This window comes from Chenopodium quinoa, unplaced genomic scaffold (assembly GCF_001683475.1).
Source record: "Chenopodium quinoa cultivar QQ74 unplaced genomic scaffold, ASM168347v1, whole genome shotgun sequence".
In the NCBI taxonomy this organism is placed as follows: Eukaryota; Viridiplantae; Streptophyta; class Magnoliopsida; order Caryophyllales; family Amaranthaceae; genus Chenopodium; species Chenopodium quinoa.
In genome coordinates, this window is record NW_018743066.1 from 1,960,070 (window position 1) to 1,979,736 (window position 19,667).

General features: G+C 32.2%; 1 protein-coding gene across 1 annotated transcript; it reads left to right on the forward strand.

Moving 5' to 3' along the window:
• The first annotated feature begins 3,376 nt into the window (after nucleotides 1–3,376).
• LOC110731344 (uncharacterized GPI-anchored protein At1g61900-like) lies at nucleotides 3,377–8,548 on the forward strand. Its single transcript, XM_021911193.1, has 8 exons — nucleotides 3,377–3,981; nucleotides 5,108–5,275; nucleotides 5,364–5,951; nucleotides 6,541–6,786; nucleotides 6,933–6,944; nucleotides 7,612–7,755; nucleotides 7,905–7,949; nucleotides 8,126–8,548. The coding sequence occupies exons 1-8, from the start codon at nucleotides 3,915–3,917 to the stop codon at nucleotides 8,191–8,193; spliced, it is 1,338 nt and encodes a 445-aa protein (XP_021766885.1). The 5' UTR covers nucleotides 3,377–3,914; the 3' UTR covers nucleotides 8,194–8,548.
• The last annotated feature ends 11,119 nt before the right edge of the window (nucleotides 8,549–19,667 follow it).

The following is a 19,667-nucleotide window of genomic DNA, read 5'->3' on the forward strand; positions in this document are numbered from 1 at the left end:
TGAGTTTCCTTATTTCCTTTTGTTATACTTCATTTTCCTCCTCTTAGGGACGTGATGTATAAGTTCTTTTCGTTTCTTTTTTTGAGTTTGAACAATCGATCTGTAAAGCGGGATGTTTTTTATTTAATAGACTTATTGTTGTTGATTGATGTCATGAACTACACGTGTGCTATAAGTATGTTGTTGTACACAGAACCCTAAAATGTGAACCGCGGTCGTTTCTTATTATTGCCATCCATTATTAGTAGGATTATTAATTACAATAAAATTTTAGTTGGATTAGTTCGTGATTGAAGAGGTTTTCAAATCACTTTTACTTTTCCTCCATCTCTCGCGTGTGTATATATATATAAACCAGCATGTTTCTTATATCAATTACTATGTATATGAATATTGTAATTTATTGTCTTATTTCTTGTTTTATATCTTCATTTGTAGTTTTATGCAAGTAGCATGGAAGGTGCCTTAGCTTGTTGGGGAAGAGGCGAAGAGGGGAAGTAGTGAGGATTTAATCAAAGTTTGAACTATTGCAATTTTCTTATCTCTAGCCAACAAAATGTGAATGATACTACTCCTTACAAAGTCAATGGATCAATGATACTTGAAGTTAACGTAAACAATATACTCCCTCCCATCCTTTCCTAAAAGTTCAACTCGTACTTTGCATTTATATAGGCTCTAATTAGCATCTTTGACCATTAATAACTTTGGCTATGTATAAGTAAAATTTTTAAAAAGTTGATTTTTGAAAATTTTTATAATTAGGGAAATCTTATAAGATCAAACTTGTTAATTTCTTTTGATTGTATAAATCATAAAATAAAGTCAAAGTTTTTTATTTTGACCACATGAATAGTAAGTGAGTCGAACTTTTAGAAACGGAGGTAGTATAATATCATATTATTTTTTTTAATTATTAATTTTCCTTTGGATGGATTAACTATTAGTCCTAATGTGGATTTTGAAGTTGATGAGAAGTTCGTTCCTTTTTCAGAAGCTAATATAAGCAAGAAGAAAGTTAAATAAGATCTATGTTACATTGTTACCCAATTAAGAAAAGGAAGTAGTGATAGAGTCATAAGACTTATCATTTATCTTACTCAATAAAGTGAAGAGGTCGTGTAAAATTATGCATGCATACACTTATCTTTATATAAAATTTGTTAAGCCTATACATATATTGTATTTAGTTTGTTAACGGGACGTTTAGACCCTTGGCTTAGGTTGTATATATATATACCTTGTTTATACTCAATGCAAACTAAGAATACACATTTTTGACATGATATCAGAGCCTACCTAAACCCTAAACACTGACAAGTACTCCAATCGAGCAGAATCATACTCAGGCAAAATCAGAGACACCTCCTATTACAAACCCCAAAATGTAACGGCGTCTTGTGGGCCATTTGATCTATTTGTCTTTCACTAGCCAGACCTCATCTGGCATACACAGTTCATCATATTCTGTCCCAATTTATGCAACAACCTCGTCAGGATCATTGGGAGGCGGCCCTTCGTACGGTGCGCTACTTGAAGGGTTCTCCGGGTCAAGGGATTATATTGAGTTTAGATTGCAATTTACATTTGACAGGTTGGTGTGACTCGGATTGGGCTAGTTGTCCTTTGACGAGACATTCGATTACTGGTTGGTTGGTGTTTTTTGGTGGTTCTCCTATATCTTAGAAGACTAAGAAATAACGGGATATTGTTTCTAAATCTTCGACCTGCTGATCAATGAGGCAAAGTATCGTTCGATGTCTAAGGCCATGAATGAGTTAAAATGGTTAAAGGCACTACTCTTAAGCTTAGGAGTTTTGTGATAGTCAATCTGCGTTATATATTGCGCAGAATCCGGTTTTCCATGACAACGCTAAGCATATTGAGATTGATTGTCATTATGTTCGGGATGCAATTCAGGAAGGGATCATAAGTCCGTCGTATGTGAAGACAACAGATCAACTAGCGGATATTTTCACTAAGGCGATAAGTAAACACCAATTTTTGTATTTACTTGACAAGTTGGGCACTTGTGATTTGCATGCTCCAACTTGAGGGGGGGGGGGGAGGGTTAAGCCGGTACATATATTGTATTTAGTTTGTTAACGGGCTACGTTTAGGCCCTTGACTTAGGTTGTATATATACCTTGTTTATAATCAATGCAGACTAATTGAATACACATTCTTGACAAAATTCTCTATAATAGTTGGACGTGCTCATACTTTCTCCATCACTCAATTTTGGTCGAGTATTATACTTAAATTAGTTTCACTTGTAAATGCGTACTTTCAACCCTCAATAGTAAGCAATAGTTATACATACATATGCTCTTTTGATGTATTTGTTTTATTTTCTCATTTTTCATACCAAAGAGTTATCCAAGTATTTTTCAGTGCTCATCTAAGCTAGGTCAATAGTCGCCTCTAAGTTGTGGTGTTTGTTTTACTCAATCTTCGGCTTTACTCAATGGTTGCTTTGGGAGGTATTCACGTTTGGCGTACTTCCTTAACCTATACATTTAATGTCGATTGGTTGGCTGGTTGTCAACAATCTCAACACAAACACAAGGCTCAAAATCATCTCCATTTAATGTTTTTTGACAAAAAGACTGCTCAAGTGGGTTTTCTAAACAAGTCTAGCCCAACACTATGGACCCAAATCACACCAATGGTGGGACTAGAGCTAGTGTACTAATTGTTGAGTAATTAAGAGTAAATATATGTACGAAAATGGATATGGAGATGGAGATGGATCCTATAGTAAATTGGTCGTGTTGGTGATTAGTTGATTACTAACAGTTTAAAAACGTGTATTAGCATTCTACAAGATGTACACTTCAAATCACTCTACAAGATGTACACTTCAAATTACGTCTAATTCGTACAATTTATGTCATGTTAATAGTTATGTTTAATAGATGTATGTCTCAAATATGAAATATTTTGCTTTCCAATTTATGTTAAGTTGTCACATTAAATTAGAGAAAGTCAAATTTATAAAGCTTCATACTCTTAAATTCATTTTATTTGTGTAAGAAGTGTTAAATTCAATTTTATTCAACAAAGATAAGCATTTACTTTTTACTTTTTATTATCACTTTCTTGATTTTTAAAGATCCATATGAAACCATTATCAATTGAGTTAGTGATCTAATTGATCAAATAGAATAATGCCTTGCTCCTTTTAAATCCTACACTACATTCCGAGATATCATAGTAAAGTCAACTAGGACGGTATATTTATATTACATGAATAAATTAAAATAATCCCCTTAAATCTATTTTGTTCATCTTATTTAAACGGGAAGACAAAACACATTTGTAAAAACAAATAAAGACGGATAGAGTAATAATAAAATACTCGTAGTAATATATACAATTATCTATCTATCCAAAGGCGGATCTATGTTGATCGTTTGAAATGTTTGAGTTGGAGGTAGAGGCAGGCAATTAATGGGAGCATTAAATGAAACAATGCTGTTGTATATGAGTTAGCGCACCTCTTTATTTCCACCATCCCCCATCTTATTTCCCCCCTAAAAATGTTTTTTTTTTTTTTTTTTTTTTTTTTTTTTTTTTTTTATTGGAAAGATTTTCTTAAAAATATTTAATTTAATTTATTCTGTGTAAAATAAAGAGGTCCCCAATTTCTTCCTCCAGCAAAAACCAGCTAATTTTGCTGAAACTTCAGCTGACCCCACTTTCAGTGTTTACTCTACTGCTGCAAAAACCAAAAACCCCTCTTCATTTCTTGTTCTTCAATTTTTAGAACACTTTAATTTGTGAAATTACCTTATATTCAATTCATTTTTCTTTCAGAAATCTTCCCTTTTAATGCTTTGGGTACCAACTAATTTCTCTTGTTTTACTACTTTTGGCATTTTTCTTGTGATTTTACCAGTTTTTGGGCAGGAATGAGAGGAGGGGTCTTCACTTACTTCATCAAGCTTCAGTTTTTCAGCTCAGTTCTTGTATTATTCTGTAAGTTTTGCTGATTTTCGTACTTTTTAAGGTTGATTTGCTTGTATTTTAGCTTTTTTTGTTCATTTCGAGGGTGCCTCACTTGGTAATCCAGAGCCTACTAGACTCCGACTAATCTGGTTTAGCCCCGGGTTAATCCCTAAGGGGCCGAGGGGGCAAAGCTCCCCCAATTAGGTCTTATTGATAGTGACCTAGTTATGAGTAATATTGCAGTGAATTTCAGATTTATGTGATGTTCTTTGCAAATGAGGAAATGGGTATTTCATTATTTTGGTTATTTTTATAAAATGTGGTTTGGACCTTTAAATTTTGGTTTAAGGTAGTTGTTATTTCAAGATTTTATAGCTTTGGTAGTATGTGCTGTACTCTCATTTCAGTCCAGATAATTTTATCTTATATTGCTAGAAATTTGTCTTGGACAAAATATATTTTTTGTCTACAAGTGAGCTTAATTCCCTTTCAAGTTTTTTTACTAGTTTCTATTGTCTTGTCTTACTTGTATTTCTTTAAAGATTATTATTATTGAGTACTATAAATTTTACTAGCATCTGTATTGGATTTGTTTGTGTTTTCTATTCACAATGTCACATATTTATTTTTGTGCTTAATGTTTCAAAGGAGTAATATTCAGGATAATGTTGACTGTTGAGGAGAAACTTATGTAAATTGGCCCTTTCTTTTCTTAGAAGGTTCTTTAGAAAATGCTCTTGAATTTTGTTGGACTATGTCAATTAAGTGGTTAATCCAATATAAAAACCTTTGTTGTATACGTAGAGAGCATATGTACTTCAATTATTGATGAACTAAGCTTACACTGATTGGATACTTTACAATGTATGAAAGATCACCACAGATTCCTAGCTTTTCCTTCGAATTCTTGACTTAGTATTGAATTGTATGTGATCTTAGCTGAAAGCCGTTTTGTATTATCATTTATAGTGGAATGCTAAATGAAATTATGCGTTGAAGAATGCCTAAGTGAGATGAAAACTGCAAGTCCGGTTGAAACATTGGATATTTCTGTTGTGTGGCTGTCTTTAAAACAGCTTCATATAATAGATAAGTGTTAAAAAAAATTCTGTAATACTACATAGATTATTTAAGCTTACAGATTATTCTTCTACAGATGCCACTGAATTGTATTGTACCCCATTGAGTTATTTCGGAGATCCTGCCCCGGATGGCGGAGACTTCTTACCTATGTCGCCATTTGGGGCTCCTCAGCCCCTTCTTCCTTTTCTGGCACCTTCACCTTTGACTCCATTTACAAATAGTACAGTGCCCAAATTATCAGGTAGATACACAATAACCAGCTTTTCTTGATTTCCCAGTAAATGATGCACATTCCACTGAGGTATCAACTAATAGACTGTTCATTGTAGGAGCATGTCCTTTTAACTTCACTGCTGCTGAAAGTATGATGGGAATTACAGCCACTGATTGCTTTACTGCGTTTGCTCCATATTTGGCTAATGTAGTATGTTGCCCGCAATTACATGCCACCTTAGTTATTCTTATGGGTCAGTCCAGTAAGAAGACCAAGTTGCTTGCCCTGAATGAGACACATTCTAAGCAGTGCCTATCTGACGTTAATCAAGTATTGGTGAGCCAGGGTGCAAATAACGATCTTCAGCAGATATGCAAAATTCGAGAATCCAATCTCACTGAAGGCTCTTGTCCTGTCAAGGATGTCAGTGAATTTGAGAAATCAGTGGACACTTCCAAGCTTCTGGCATCTTGTCAAAAGATTGATCTTGTCAAAGAATGTTGCTCCCAAACTTGTCAGAATGCTTTATCAGAAGCTGCTAGAAATCTCAGCTCGAAGCTTGGTGATCTTAATGATGTCCCTCAGCTTTCAGATATTGATGATGATTGTCAAAGTATTGTTTTGCGGTGGCTGGCTAGTAAACTCAATCCTTCCCGTGCAAAAGAAGTTATAAGAGGGTTGTCAAATTGCCATATCAACAAAGGTGAGAACTGTGCTTGATAGTTGTTGTAGCAGAGTTTAATTTTAGCTTAGGAAGCTAGGTGTAGGATCCTGAAATAATGCTTCATTTCATTGGAATAATTATGCATTAGAAAAGGTGTCTAAATGTTTACAAATGAATCCGAGATGTGATTTTTTTGCCTTGGAGCTTGAACACATGCGGAAAGATTGTTTGTTACTCACCCAGTAGGCCGGCACAATCTAAAGGGATTAAAGATCTAAAAAAACCTTGTGTTTGGAAGCTCTAAACAATTCTAGTGTCTTATCTTTTTACTATAATATTGCATCTGGATCAGTATGCAGAGTCGTAGAATGACTTGTCGCTGGCTTGAATTAGTACCACTAGAAGCTGTGATGTAATTTACCAAGTCAATGTTAAAAAAAAAGGACAAGAGGTATTGAACATTGTTGATCATTAAACAAATGCTGTAAAGAATAGTCTGCTTGTATGATTTTTTCATAGCGCTATCTAAATACTCTATTGCATTATAAAAGTCAGAATTGCCAAGATAGAACAAAAAAGAATAGCCTGCTTTTCATCGATGACCCTGTGCATCTTTTCTCATCTCCAGTGTGTCCTTTAACTTTCCCTGACACAAGACATGTTGCAAAGAAGTGTGCGAATGTAATAAGCAACCAAACTGCATGTTGTAGTGCCATAGAAAGCTATGTGAGTCACTTGCAGAATCAGAGTTTTGTCACCAACTTGCAAGCACTCAATTGTGCTGCTGCGCTTGGATTGAAGTTGCAAAGAGAAAATGTTACTACTAATGTGTACGATCTTTGTCATGTGAGCCTCAAGCAATTCTCTGTACAAGGTAATTTGTTCATGCATTATTGCTTCCAATTCTTTATATCAGTATCAATAACAGAGCTAACCTTCATTTCTTCCCTCTTTGGGCCTTTTGCTTCTTCATTTGGCCTTGTCGCACCGGCTTGATATGATATATGGCAATCACACCAGCTGGAACACAAGGTAAATGCTGAACTGGTTGATTATATAGCTTTGAGAAGATGGTCCTGTATAAACTAGTTTGGTTACTTTCCCTGTTTTAAATCAGTAATTTTTTCTGCATTATCTTCACCTGGATGTGTAGCAACTGATTGTGGCACTTGCCATGCTGAGTTGCTTTCTCGATGAGTCATTTAACAAGAAAAGAATATATAAATTATTTTATATACATTGCAAATTAATGAGTTAGAGCCTCCCAATCCCATTTGGTACAAACTTAATGTGCAACTTTCTGCTGCTCAATATGAGTGAACACACAAAGGAGGGCAGAATTCTTTTTCAAGCAAGAAGAATGAAACAGATGTATACCAAAAGTTTATGCTGCACTACTGAATACGTATCTAGTCTGTTTGATGGAGGGCTTTTTAGTCACTTAAAATTGCATGCGTGTTTATTTTGTATTCCATTCTTAGATAATCATAAATGAAACCACAATTACCCAAAATTGTCCAAAATCTCAACTCCTTAAGTATGTGCTAATGCAGTATTGCGTAATGCATAAAAATCTTTAAACCTAAGGGCCAAGGGTTACCATTCTATTGCATTATTGGACAACTGTAGTGACTTTTGTCATCTATCCTCACCTAGAATCCACATTTTTTGTATCATAATTTGATATTTTTGGTTCCAGAATCTGGATGTCTTCTGCAGAGCTTGCCTTCCGATGTTACATTTGATAAGACATCAGGGATAACCTTCCTCTGTGATCTGAATGATAACATTCCGGCTCCTTGGCCCTCCGCACTTCAGTTGCCAGCTTCTTCGTGCAATAAAAGTATGTTTTGTCTACTGTATGCTCTTTTGTTTAATGCTGAATTGCTGATTATTTGGCTATTGTTGATAAACAAGATGTGTTTATATTGATCATTTGCATTGCTTATCATCAATTAGCTGCTCATGTTCATAATTCGGTTTTCCCTGCAGCTTTAAACATTCCTGCTCTTCCAGCAGCAGCTTCTGGTGAAACTGGTGAGTCAGGCATCTCGTTATTTTCTAGTTTGTAGGGTTTAAAAGGTTAAGATGAGTGCAACATTACCTCTTATGATTGACAGTTAGATGGGTAGATATTCTAGTTGGATAACTCAGTAATAATCAATCCGTGATACTCTTTGCTGATTTTTAGTTATATGATTTACGTGTTTCAGGTCTGCATAGCAAGCATCATAGGAATTACTTGCTCATGGTCTTCTCATTGATTATGATTCTATATTGAGCTGGACTATTAACTCCAAACAAAAGGGTTGTTGCTTGTACATGGAAGAAAAGCAGGGATATAAAATTTGAGGGAATTATGGTTCAACTGGGACGGAGCAAGTTAATTATACGCGATGTTCTATCAAATATCCTCGAGTACCCAGAGGCCAGAGCTACTTAGAGGTTAATTCAATTTATTTCTCATTGTAGTGATAGTGAAATTTCTTCCAAAGATTTTGTATAGGAAGTCGAGAATACATGAAAATATTTGCATTGTAAAACAATCATAATACTCCTATTGGATACTGTAACTCACCTGTAAATTTAGCAAGCGAGTAATCTACGATATCTTTATTCGGCCATGTTAACTCTAATTTATTCATCCAAACGTACTAAGATATGCTTAGCTGAATTGTTCTGAAAGAATACTAAATTACTAACTATACAACTTACTAGTTACTACTATGTAATAAGTCAGAATGCTACTACTACGTACTAGACTAAGAACACTGGCATCGTTCTCTTGTTCATGGCTCTGCTGCCCTTGGCGCTGATGTATAGGCTTCTTGTTAAAACAAACTAGAGGCAAGTTCTAATACAGGATCTTTGAGAAGCATCTCCAGTTCAGATTCATCCATCTCTTGCTGGTAGCAATCAGAGGCAAGCGTATTTAGAGGCTCTGGTACATAAGCTTCTTGTTGGACACAACCAGAGGCAAGTGTATTTAGAGGCTCCGCTACATAAGCTTCTTGTTGGACACAACCAGAGGCAAGTGTATTTAGAGGCTCCGCTACATAAGCTTCTTGTTGGACACAACCAGAGGCAAGTGTATTTAGAGGCTCCGCTACATAAGCTTCTTGTTGGACACAACCAGAGGCAAGTGTATTAAGAGGCTCCTGCACATAAGCTTCTTGTTGGACACAACCAGAGGCAAGTGTTTCCAGAGGCTCTGATGTATGAGCTTCTTGTTGATCGGGACCATAACCAAGTTTTTGTAGATACGCGTCTAGTATTTGAGGTGAAAGTTTCCCTTTTCTACAGAGATCGTGAGCTTCATCAACACTGACGGTAGTAATGTTATGGATGCTAGACCTCTTAGTGACTTTCGGACAGTTTTTCTTGTTACAGAACTTTTGGGCATGGCTGGCTACCTGGGTTGCAGACCTTGTTAACACAACCCACCTTGATATGCTTTTCCAAGCACCCAATCCATAAAGTTCCAATCCAATTACAAACAACCTGTAATAGGAAAATTAAAAATTTAGGCGGGTTTAGGATTTTTATTTTAGGTTGTCAACATCCAAATAGTATGCAAAATAAATACTACTTCCATTAATTATTATGTGCAACAAAGGAATATTTTATATCTCGCAAATAATACCCCTTTGTTGTACATAATAATTAACGGAGATAGTAATTAAAAATAAATACGTAGTAAAAGAGTAGGGTAACAAGATATACTTACATACAACAAAAATCCAAGGTACATTTAAGCATTATATCTTCACAAAATATAGTGTATCATAAAACTGTAAAATAATATTACCTGATTATATTACATGAAATAAATTTAACATTGATGATGTGTCATAGATTTATGATCAAGAATTCAATATTATTAATGTGTGGCGCAAAGAGTACAAAAATTTTTAAGGTAAAAGAACTGTGTAATAAACATTAAACATTGATGATATATTAAAGATTTATGATCAATCAAGAATTCAAGATTATTAAATCATGGTAGAAAGTACAAAATTTTAAAGGTAGCCACAAAAAAAAAAAAAAAAAAAAAAAAAAAAAAAAAAAAAAAAAAAACCTAGTCTCTCAAAGAGTACGTAAATACTAATAAAAAAAAATAATGAAACATCATTGATATATCATAGATTATGATCAAGAATTCAAGGTTATTGTGTTTGAGACAATAGTGACTATATATAATAAACTTTTAAAGAAAACCTAGTCTCTCAAGAAAACTAAAAATTAACCCTAGAATATTAGATGAAATAAATCAAATACCATTGATCAATTATATATCATAGTTTATGTTCAAGAATTCATCAAGATTATCATTGAAGAGTTAAAATTTGTACTCCATATAATTAAAGAATTTAAAGATTAATGATGATCTATATTAATTGTAAGTGATGTAATTAACATTGATTAATTATTCTATTCAATTTCTAAAACCAAAACAATAAAGAATAATTAAGCCGTTGATCAAATTTCATACTACTACGTTGTAATAATAACAACAATGTACGTACCTGTGTTCATCCTTAGACCACTGAGCCCCCCCTTTGCTGCTATTCTTTTTCTTTTTATCCGGATGGGTTGGGATAACGCGACAACTATTCTCCTCCTCGTACCAACGTGGTGGGAAGTAATCAGCCAGGCCAGCTTCGATCCTCCCAAGGTCGTACAAAAGTTGGTCGAAGTGAAGTTTAACCTCTTGCGGAGTTCTTGATTGGCCGAGAAGTTTGGAGATTTGTTGGAAGAAACTATTTGCGTCCATATTGTAAAGATCATGCAATGTAAGACACTTTTCAAAGTTCTTGTTTTCTTCAGGAGTCCATTGTATGTAATCTGAATTTGATGTTGATGGAAAATTATTAGTAGAAAGATGCATTTTTTTTTTTTGACTGATTAATTAAAAAAAAAAAAAGAAGTGCTTTAATGAAATTTAATGAGCTCAATAATCTCAATTTGATGTATATATAGACACAAGTCAACCCTTTGTCAAAACATAAAAAGGTAAGTCAAACCTCCAAACTGTCTAACCTCCTTCAAACCCTAAGCCTATTAGGATACGGCTGTATTAAGAAAAACTTTAAGCTTAATAAGAGCTAAGTTAGTTATGAATGTAGGTTTTTTTTAAAAAAAAAATAATAAAATAAAAGATATTATTTTATTGATCAAACCCTACGCCTAAGCCTGAGCCTAAGCCTAAGCCTATTATTGATCCAATTGGATTCTTGTACGGACTACGTTTACCTGAAAAGATATTATTTGTCAAAAATCTAATTTCTAATTTTTATTATAATAATAATAATTTTAATTTTTTTTTTATGATAGTGGTAGAGTTTGTTATATACGACACTCGGGTGCATCATACATTCAACTAACTCAAGTTTTTTTTTTTTTTTTTTTTTTAAGGAAAACTCACAGTTAGTTTTTGCTCATCATTTGATGATTATATGAAAAACAATCATCAAAATAAGAACAAAATACTCATGGGTGTACGGTATACCCAGGTGTATATAACAACCTCTAATTTCTAATTTTTATTACTTTAATAACTTCATTATAAATGTGACGTGTCTGACCCTTTCTTATTATTAATTTATCTTATGTTTTTGTTATTGAATTTATACAGTAATATATACTTTTAGTAGGTTTAAAAAAAAATTAGTAAAAAATTGTGTGAGATAAAAAAAAGTTTAATCCTTCAATTACAATTTGATGAATCAAAATGGAAATTATCTTTCACGACTACAACAGTTCAATAGACCCCTCGTCGAAGAAAACTATAAATTAAATTAAATATTTATTTTAATTTGAATTAAACTAAATATTTAATTAAAATTAGACATAAAAAAAAATATACGTTCAGACTAGATTATATTATCATACTTAAATTTATATTTAATAATTCAAATTAGACCATGTAAAAAATACGTTCAGACTAGATAATATTATCATATTCAAATATATAATTCAAATTAGACAGGTAAAATAATACATTCAAAACTAAATCAAATTCATCAGATATTTCATTCAAATAATAATACTCTTGATCGAGAAATCACTGATTGACCGAATAACCCAAGTAACTCCAATCACACGGTTTGGCTAGCCATATATGAAACTTTGTGCTTTTAACCATAGCGTTAATTTATTTTACACTTATTATACATTTGACCTTCTTTGTTATTTACTTTGCAGTCGTATGCATATACACTTTTAATTTATTAAATTTTTATATATTTTTTTATCTTACTAAAATATGGTTGAAAATATTAATGTTAAAGTATATACATTTATTGCTTGTAAACCTTTTTTTTTTCACCCAGATGCTCACTCGCATAGAGCTATAGCTCGTCCGCTCGTCGTAATTTTCCAACTTCGTCAGGTTTTCGTAAAACGGCCATAACTTTCTCGTTTCTTATCGGAATTGGGCATATGACCTATCGTTGGAAAGCTCTTGAATCAAGCTATCATCTACAACTTGAACACCTCAAAATCACTTGTAGTTTGAGAGATATCTATGTTCAAAATCTTCCCTACTAGATTTCGAGTCACAATCTAACACATACTATATGAATATATGATAAGCTAAGATATGTTTTAGAAAAAGGAAAATTTGTCAAAAATAACACCACCTTTCACCGATCTTCCAAGAATAGAACGACATTTGGATTATTCCAAAATGAAACGACCTTTGATACATATTTTCCAAAAATGAAACGTAACCGGTTGGTAACCTACTAAATAGGTTACTAGTGACACGTGTCACAATCTCATTCGTCAATTTTTTAACAATTTTTTTAAAAAAAAACCTTAAATTTTTTTAAAAAAATGCTTAAAAAAAACTGAAATAAAATAAAAACCTCCCATCCTCTCCTCTTCGTTCACCGGGCCACCTTAACCCACCACCCTCACCGCCTAGTCTCTCCCTCGTTGGCCCACCGTCCCACCCCACCTCTAGCGTCGCCCCTCCACCCAGCCCTAGCAGCCAACCCTTGTGTCGCAAAAAAACCCCAACTCCCTCCCCCATTCACGAAAACCACCAAACGTCCCTTCCGTTTCAATATGATAGTCTCTTATGGAATCAATCACATAAACATAAAACAAGAAAAGAAGAATATTTGGAAACTAACATTAAAGTCAAAAATACTTCATAAATTGTGTTGTATTATTTAAACTTTTTTGTGTTTTTTTAGGATACCGTCGACCATAATTGAGTAATTCAAGAGAATAATTTCTTTACTTAGAGTCAAGTCATCAATTCACAATCAATTAATTTAACCAATAAGAATTCAATAGGTATAAAATAAGAAATAAAAACTAAGTTAAAAGTGGAATACATTCAATATAGTTAGATCTTTTTGAAACGCCCAAAATAGCATATGGGACTAACATATGGAAACTGAGGGAGTATAATAATAATAATAATAAATACAGAGTACTAAAATAACAATCATTTTTTAAAATAACAATATTTTTTTAAAATGGTACACGTGTTAGCTTCTCCTTAAATTTTTTCCCGCCTAAACTTTTTTTTTCTCTTCCAATTTTCTTTATTTATTTTTATTTTTTATTTTATTATATTTATTTTGGAAAAGCTAAATATTGACTTCAAAATACTTTTATCTTAAGTTACATTTAGCTAATCTTAAGGAAAACAAATATTAATACTGTATATAGAGCTGTCAATTCAGATAAACGGGTCGGGTAAGAGTGGGTCAGGTCAACTCGGGTCGGGTCAATTCAGATTAATTCCATAACCTATGCGGGTCGGGTTTGGGTTGGGTCATGCTTGAGTCGGGTCACGTCGGGTCATACTTCTTATCGGGTTTGGGTCAGGTTACATTCGGGTCGGGTGAACAATAGGTCGGATTTAATTTGGGTTAAAACGGGTTAGGGTAATTATCGGGTTAGAGTCGGGTCCGATTCAAGTCAATAATTTGCGGGTTAGAATTAGGTCGGGTCAATATCGGGTTTGAGTCGGGTTCGGTTCAAGTCAATAATTTGCGGATTATAATTAGGTCGGGTCATTTTCAAGTCGGGTCATTCTCGGGTTCAAGTCGGGTTCGGTTCAAGTCAATAATTTGCGGGTTATAATCAAGTTGGGTGATTTTCAACTCGGGTCATTCTCGGATTCAAGTCGGGTTATGTTCAAGTCAATAATTTGCAGGTTACAATTAGGTCGGGTCATTTCCAAGTCAGGTCATATTCGGGTTCAACTAACTATAAAAAAATAATTATCATTTTTATTAGGCTAATTATTTCCTTTGACTATAATATATATGACAATATACTAGGGAAATATATCACTTGGTCTCCCATAACACAAAATGCTTTGATCAACAAATGCTATTTGATAATCCTTTATTGAAGTCAACCCTTGAGGCCTTGACATCTGAAGTACTCCCTCTATTTCACATTCAACTTTGCACATATGTCGATGCAATAATTTGATTTGATTTTTGTATAACTAAATATTAATGAAAATTATATTAAAAATTATATTATGAAATTACATATGAATACTTATGTGACAACATAATTTATGATAAAATTATGGTTTATTATGTTAATGAAAAATTATGGTCAAAGCTAATACATGAGTATAGAAAAAAGTCCAATATCCCAATTATTATTTTAGTACGAAAAGAGTAATATTTACTAATTTATTCCGAATGGAATAAATTGATTTTTACTTGACATGTCTTTATATAGTAATGTTTGTGATTTTTTTTTAATGGAATAAACTAATTTCAAATTAATTCAATTTATTTCTCATTGTAGTGAAAGTGAAATTTCTTCCAAAGATTTTGTTTAGGAAGTCCAGAATAAATTTAGCATGCGAGTAATCTACGATATTTTATTTGTATTCGGCCATTTTAAGGGCGTATTCGGCGCTAGCTTTTGAGTAGCTTTTAGTGGTTTGACCAAGTCAAACCACTACTCAACAAAAAATGTGAGTGTTTGGCAAAGTAATAATTCAAGTAGCTTTTAGTGGCGGAGGTAGCTTTTATTAAAAGTTAGGATTATTAGCTTTTGAAGTTAGAGGTAGCTTTTAAAGTAGCTTTTGAAAATTTAATGTATAGTTTTAAAAATAAAAGATTGATTCTTAAATGTAACAGCTAGTCAATCACTACTTTACCGAACAATCATACCTAAATTATCTTTTTTCACAGCTAACAACTTGTTGACAGCTAACAGCTATCTCCACAGCTACAGCTACCTTCACAGCTATATTTTGCCGAACATGCCCTAACTCTAATTTATTCATCCAAACGTACTAATACTTTCCCCTAGCTTGGCGCTGATGTATATAGCTAGGCTTCTTGTTGAACCCAATTAGAGGCAATCAAGTACTTCTAGAGTGTTCAATACGGGTTCTTTGAGAAGCATCACTAGAGACTCATCCATCTCTAAAGACTCTGGTGTACGAGTCTCGTGTTGGTGGACACAACCAGAGGCAAGTGATGTTGTTAGAGGCTCCAGTACATAAGCTTCTTGTTGGACACAACCAGAGGCAAGTGTTTCTTCTTGATGAAAGTTTCGTTCTTCTATAGAGATCTTTAGCTTCATCAACATTGACGGTAGTAATGTTATGGATGCTAGACCTCTTAGTGACTTTCTGACATTTTTTCTTATTAAAGAACTTTTGGGCATGGCTAGCTACTTGAGTTGGAGACCTTGTTGGCACAGCGGACCTTGATATGCTTCTCCAATCACCGTGTCCATAAATTTCAACTCCGATGATGAACAACCTGCAATAGGAAAATCAAAAGTTAAGGCAGGTTTAGTTTTTTTTTATTTTTTATATATATATATAGGGGATTAAGGCGGGTTTAGGGTTTTTATATTCAGGTTGCCATCATGCAAATAGCTAGTATGCAAAATAAATCAACAATATATTTTCAGAAAAAAATAAATAAATAAAAGAGTAGGGTTACAAGACTTATATACAACAAAGTATTTATTTTTTTCCAAATCAAAGGTAGGCTTCAAGCATTATATCTTCAATTAATAAACTACACTGTAAAATAATACGACCCGATTATATTACATGAAGAGTCATAAGGTGCAAATTAAGAGTGCAAAATATTTTATAGGTTAAAAAACTGTGAAAACATTGATGATATATCAAAGATTTATGATCAAGACTTCAAGATTATTGAATCAAGGTGGAAAGGTACAAAATTTTAAAGATAACAAAAAAAAAATGTACATAAATGTTAATTAAAAAAAATAATCAAACATTAATGATACATCAGAGATTTATGATCAAGAATTCAAGGTTATTGTGTTTGAGACAATAATGACCATATAAGAAAACATAGTTTCTCAAGAAAATTAAAAAAAATAAATTAACAGGCCAGGTAAATATTAGATGAAATTAAATAATTTAAATCAAACATTGATCATAAACAATTAAGTATATCACAGTTTATGTTCAAGAATTCAAGATTAATTCAGGATTGTTATAGTAGAGTTAAAATTTGTACTTCATATAAAGATTAATGATCATTATTAATTGTAAGTGATGTAATTAACATTGATGAATTATTCTATACAATTTCTAAAAGCAAAACAAAAAAAACAATTCAGCCATTGTTCAATATTCATACTACAATACTACATAGTAGTAAATAATAATTAGGTACCTGTGTTCATCATTAGACCACTGAGACCCTTTGCTGCTATTCTTAATCTTTTTATTCGGAGGGTTGAGATAATGTGACAACTATTCTCGATCTCCTTCTCATCGCACCAATGTGGTGGGAAGTAATCAACCTGGCCACCTTCGATCCTATCAATGTCGTACACTAGTCGGTCGAAGTGAAGTTTAACCTCTTGCGCAGTTCTAGATTGGCCGAGAAGGTTGGAGATTTGTTGGAAGCGAAGATTTTCGTCCATCTCGTAAAGGTAATCCAATGTAAGACATTTTTCAAAGTTGTTGTTTTCTTCAGGAGTCCATTTTATGAAACTTGAGTATGATGTTGATGGAAAATTATTAGTAGGAAGATGCATTATTTTTTTTTTTTTACTGCTTAATAAAATAATGAAGAATGTCAATGAAATTTAATGAACTCAATAATCTCATGTTAATGTTTATATATATATACAATAAGTGAAAACTTTGTAAAGTAAAAAGTCAACCCTCCAAACTGCCTACCCTCCTTATTAGCTTCAAACCCTAAACGTATGATACGGCTGTATTAAGGAGAATTTTAAGCTTTTTTTTTTTTTTTTTTTTTTTTTTTTTAAAAAAAAAAAATAAAGTAGTAAAAAGTAAAAAGAATATTAGTTAGTTATGAATGAAGTTTTGTTGATAAGGACTAAGCTATGAATTAGTTGGAAATTTGTGGAAAAACTAATTTTTATTATCAATAAATTCATTATGAATTTTAATTCAAACAAGATAAAAAAGTTCTCTTTTAATTTTTTTTTTTTTTTAAATGGCCATGGCTCATGGTATGGATCTACAACTAGATACGATGTTTTACTCACCTTTATCAGTAATACACTGTGTTATATTTACACTGTGTTATATAATCAATATACTATTTTTTTAAATTGGCACTCTCTTATTGTAATTTACACGAAAATTTTCTTTGCTATATGAAAAAGTATGAAAATTGTATAATTTGCAACAACAACCGTTTTATTGGAATTATAAAAAGTTGATATTGTGAAAGTATTTTACGAGACGAATCTAACAAAATTTCACATGACTGAATAGTGCAAAAGTCTAGTTGTTGCAATATTACTAGAACAAAGGAAGTATCAAATTAGACAGGTTAAAAAAATACATTTCGTTAAAAAACAAAAAAAGGTTCAGACTCATTTAGATAATGTGCATTTACCGCTTATAAACCCAAAAGCTATTTTAAAAAAAAAAAATTAATATTCAGTTAAAACTAGATTATTCTGTTCACTTTTAGTTGCGCCTCTTTGAATAAATGTGTCAAAACCCACCTTAAAAAAAAACAAAATTCAAATTTTGACTCATATGAACACAATGACTTAACGTGACTCAAATTTATAATTAGACCTAATTAACCCGACCTAAGTCACCGACCTCAACGAATTCGACCTAGAAAACAGAAGTAACACCTCTAGATAAAAGAGTGAATTGTTTTGTTCAAAATTAATAAATTATTGAAATACTATTCACAATTGTACTTTGTGAGAATTTTGTGAGAATTTATCTTGTACTTTTAAACAAGATAAATTTGTTCTCCCTTAAGATCGATTTCATCTTGTTTAGATCTTATTAAAATAGTCGTATAATATGAATCTGTATTTTGACACATTTTTTAGTCAAGTTCATCAGTAATAATAAATTGTTAATTATTTTAAAGGTTACGGAGTAATTTTTTTTTTTTTTTTAGGAAATAGAGTTATATTTGTTAATTATTTTATCAAACTGATTTTTAACTGACGTGTGCTGTTATTTTTTCAAATGGAATAAATTGATTTTTAACTGACACTTCTCTAGCTTTAATTAGGTAACATAAATATACTTGACAATAGTGGGATAAAGGATTTGCACCCTATTTTTTATCATCAATATATTTTATTAAATCAATAGTTGTTTTTTTAACATAAATTGTACATTTAATATGATATTAGGAATAAATTAAGTTCTAGATTAGATCCGACAAAATTAGTTGTTACCATCGAGAAATTGTTATATACACCCGATGCAAGGTGCATTCAAGGGTATTATTTATTCATTTTTATGATTATTTGATTATTTCTCATTTGAAAATACTTTTGGGTGCACCATATAGGGCATACACCCAGATGTGTGTAATTATTTTCAGTTACAATCTGTCAAAAAAAAAAAATTGTAACAATAAAAAAAAAAAAATCTACTCATTAACAAAGTCTACTCAATCATTGTTTTATTTATAAAAAAAGTCTACTCCATCCTCGAATTTTTCGTTCTCAATATTTTAATAATATAACCATATACTATGTACGGAGTATATAAAATACTTGTATAAGCAAAGTATATTAATGTATTTAAATATGATATAGTAAAATTTAAATTTTATATGCATATTAATTTAGCTTTAAAAAATAACCTCTATAGTTTAATTTATATTTTTAAATTTAGCCTATTTCAATTTTTAGGACCTTTATTTATATTCATAAGAAGATCAGTAGGTCCCTTTTTTCTTTAACCATTTTTTTCATTTTAGTGACCCTTTAATTTCGCTACACATTCTCTCTAAAAATAACAAAAAACCAATTTCCTTGTTCCCCTTGCCGCCGCTCATCAACGGTCGTCGGCGAGCATCAATTGAGGGTTTAGTTTAGTTTAGTTTTTTCAATCTCCTAAGACACTCTAACGCTTTGGTTAGCAATTTTTAACTGAAAGTGTTAAGTGGTAGCAATTTTTAACAAACTTGCTTTTGTATGGTAGTAAAATAAAATAAAAAATTTATCCGATAGCAAAAGTGAAATGCATGTATTTTGCTGTTAGCAAAAGTGAAAATTTTGTTCCTCTCTCTTCCGTTTTCCCACTACCAAAAAATAAGTGTGCCAACTTCTATAGTGCAATCATAAAATAACAGATGAAGTATAAAAGTATATGAGAATTAATTCAATGGACAATGCAATTTCCTTCCTATTAACCAATCATGATTTTTACCGTTCTTGGAAATTTTTACTTCCTATACTTTCTTATTCGTCTCTTATTTCGTGTTGCAACTAGAGATGTCAAAACCCCACCTGACTCGACCTGATTCG

Bases quoted from the DNA above. Each gene is read 5' to 3' on its own strand.
- LOC110731344 (XM_021911193.1), top strand. From the start codon at position 3,915: ATGAGAGGAGGGGTCTTCACTTACTTCATCAAGCTTCAGTTTTTCAGC. The intron at 5,276-5,363 runs GTAGATACACAA...TGTTCATTGTAG, and splicing joins TACAGTGCCCAAATTATCAG to GAGCATGTCCTTTTAACTTC. The intron at 7,950-8,125 runs GTGAGTCAGGCA...TACGTGTTTCAG, and splicing joins AGCAGCTTCTGGTGAAACTG to GTCTGCATAGCAAGCATCAT.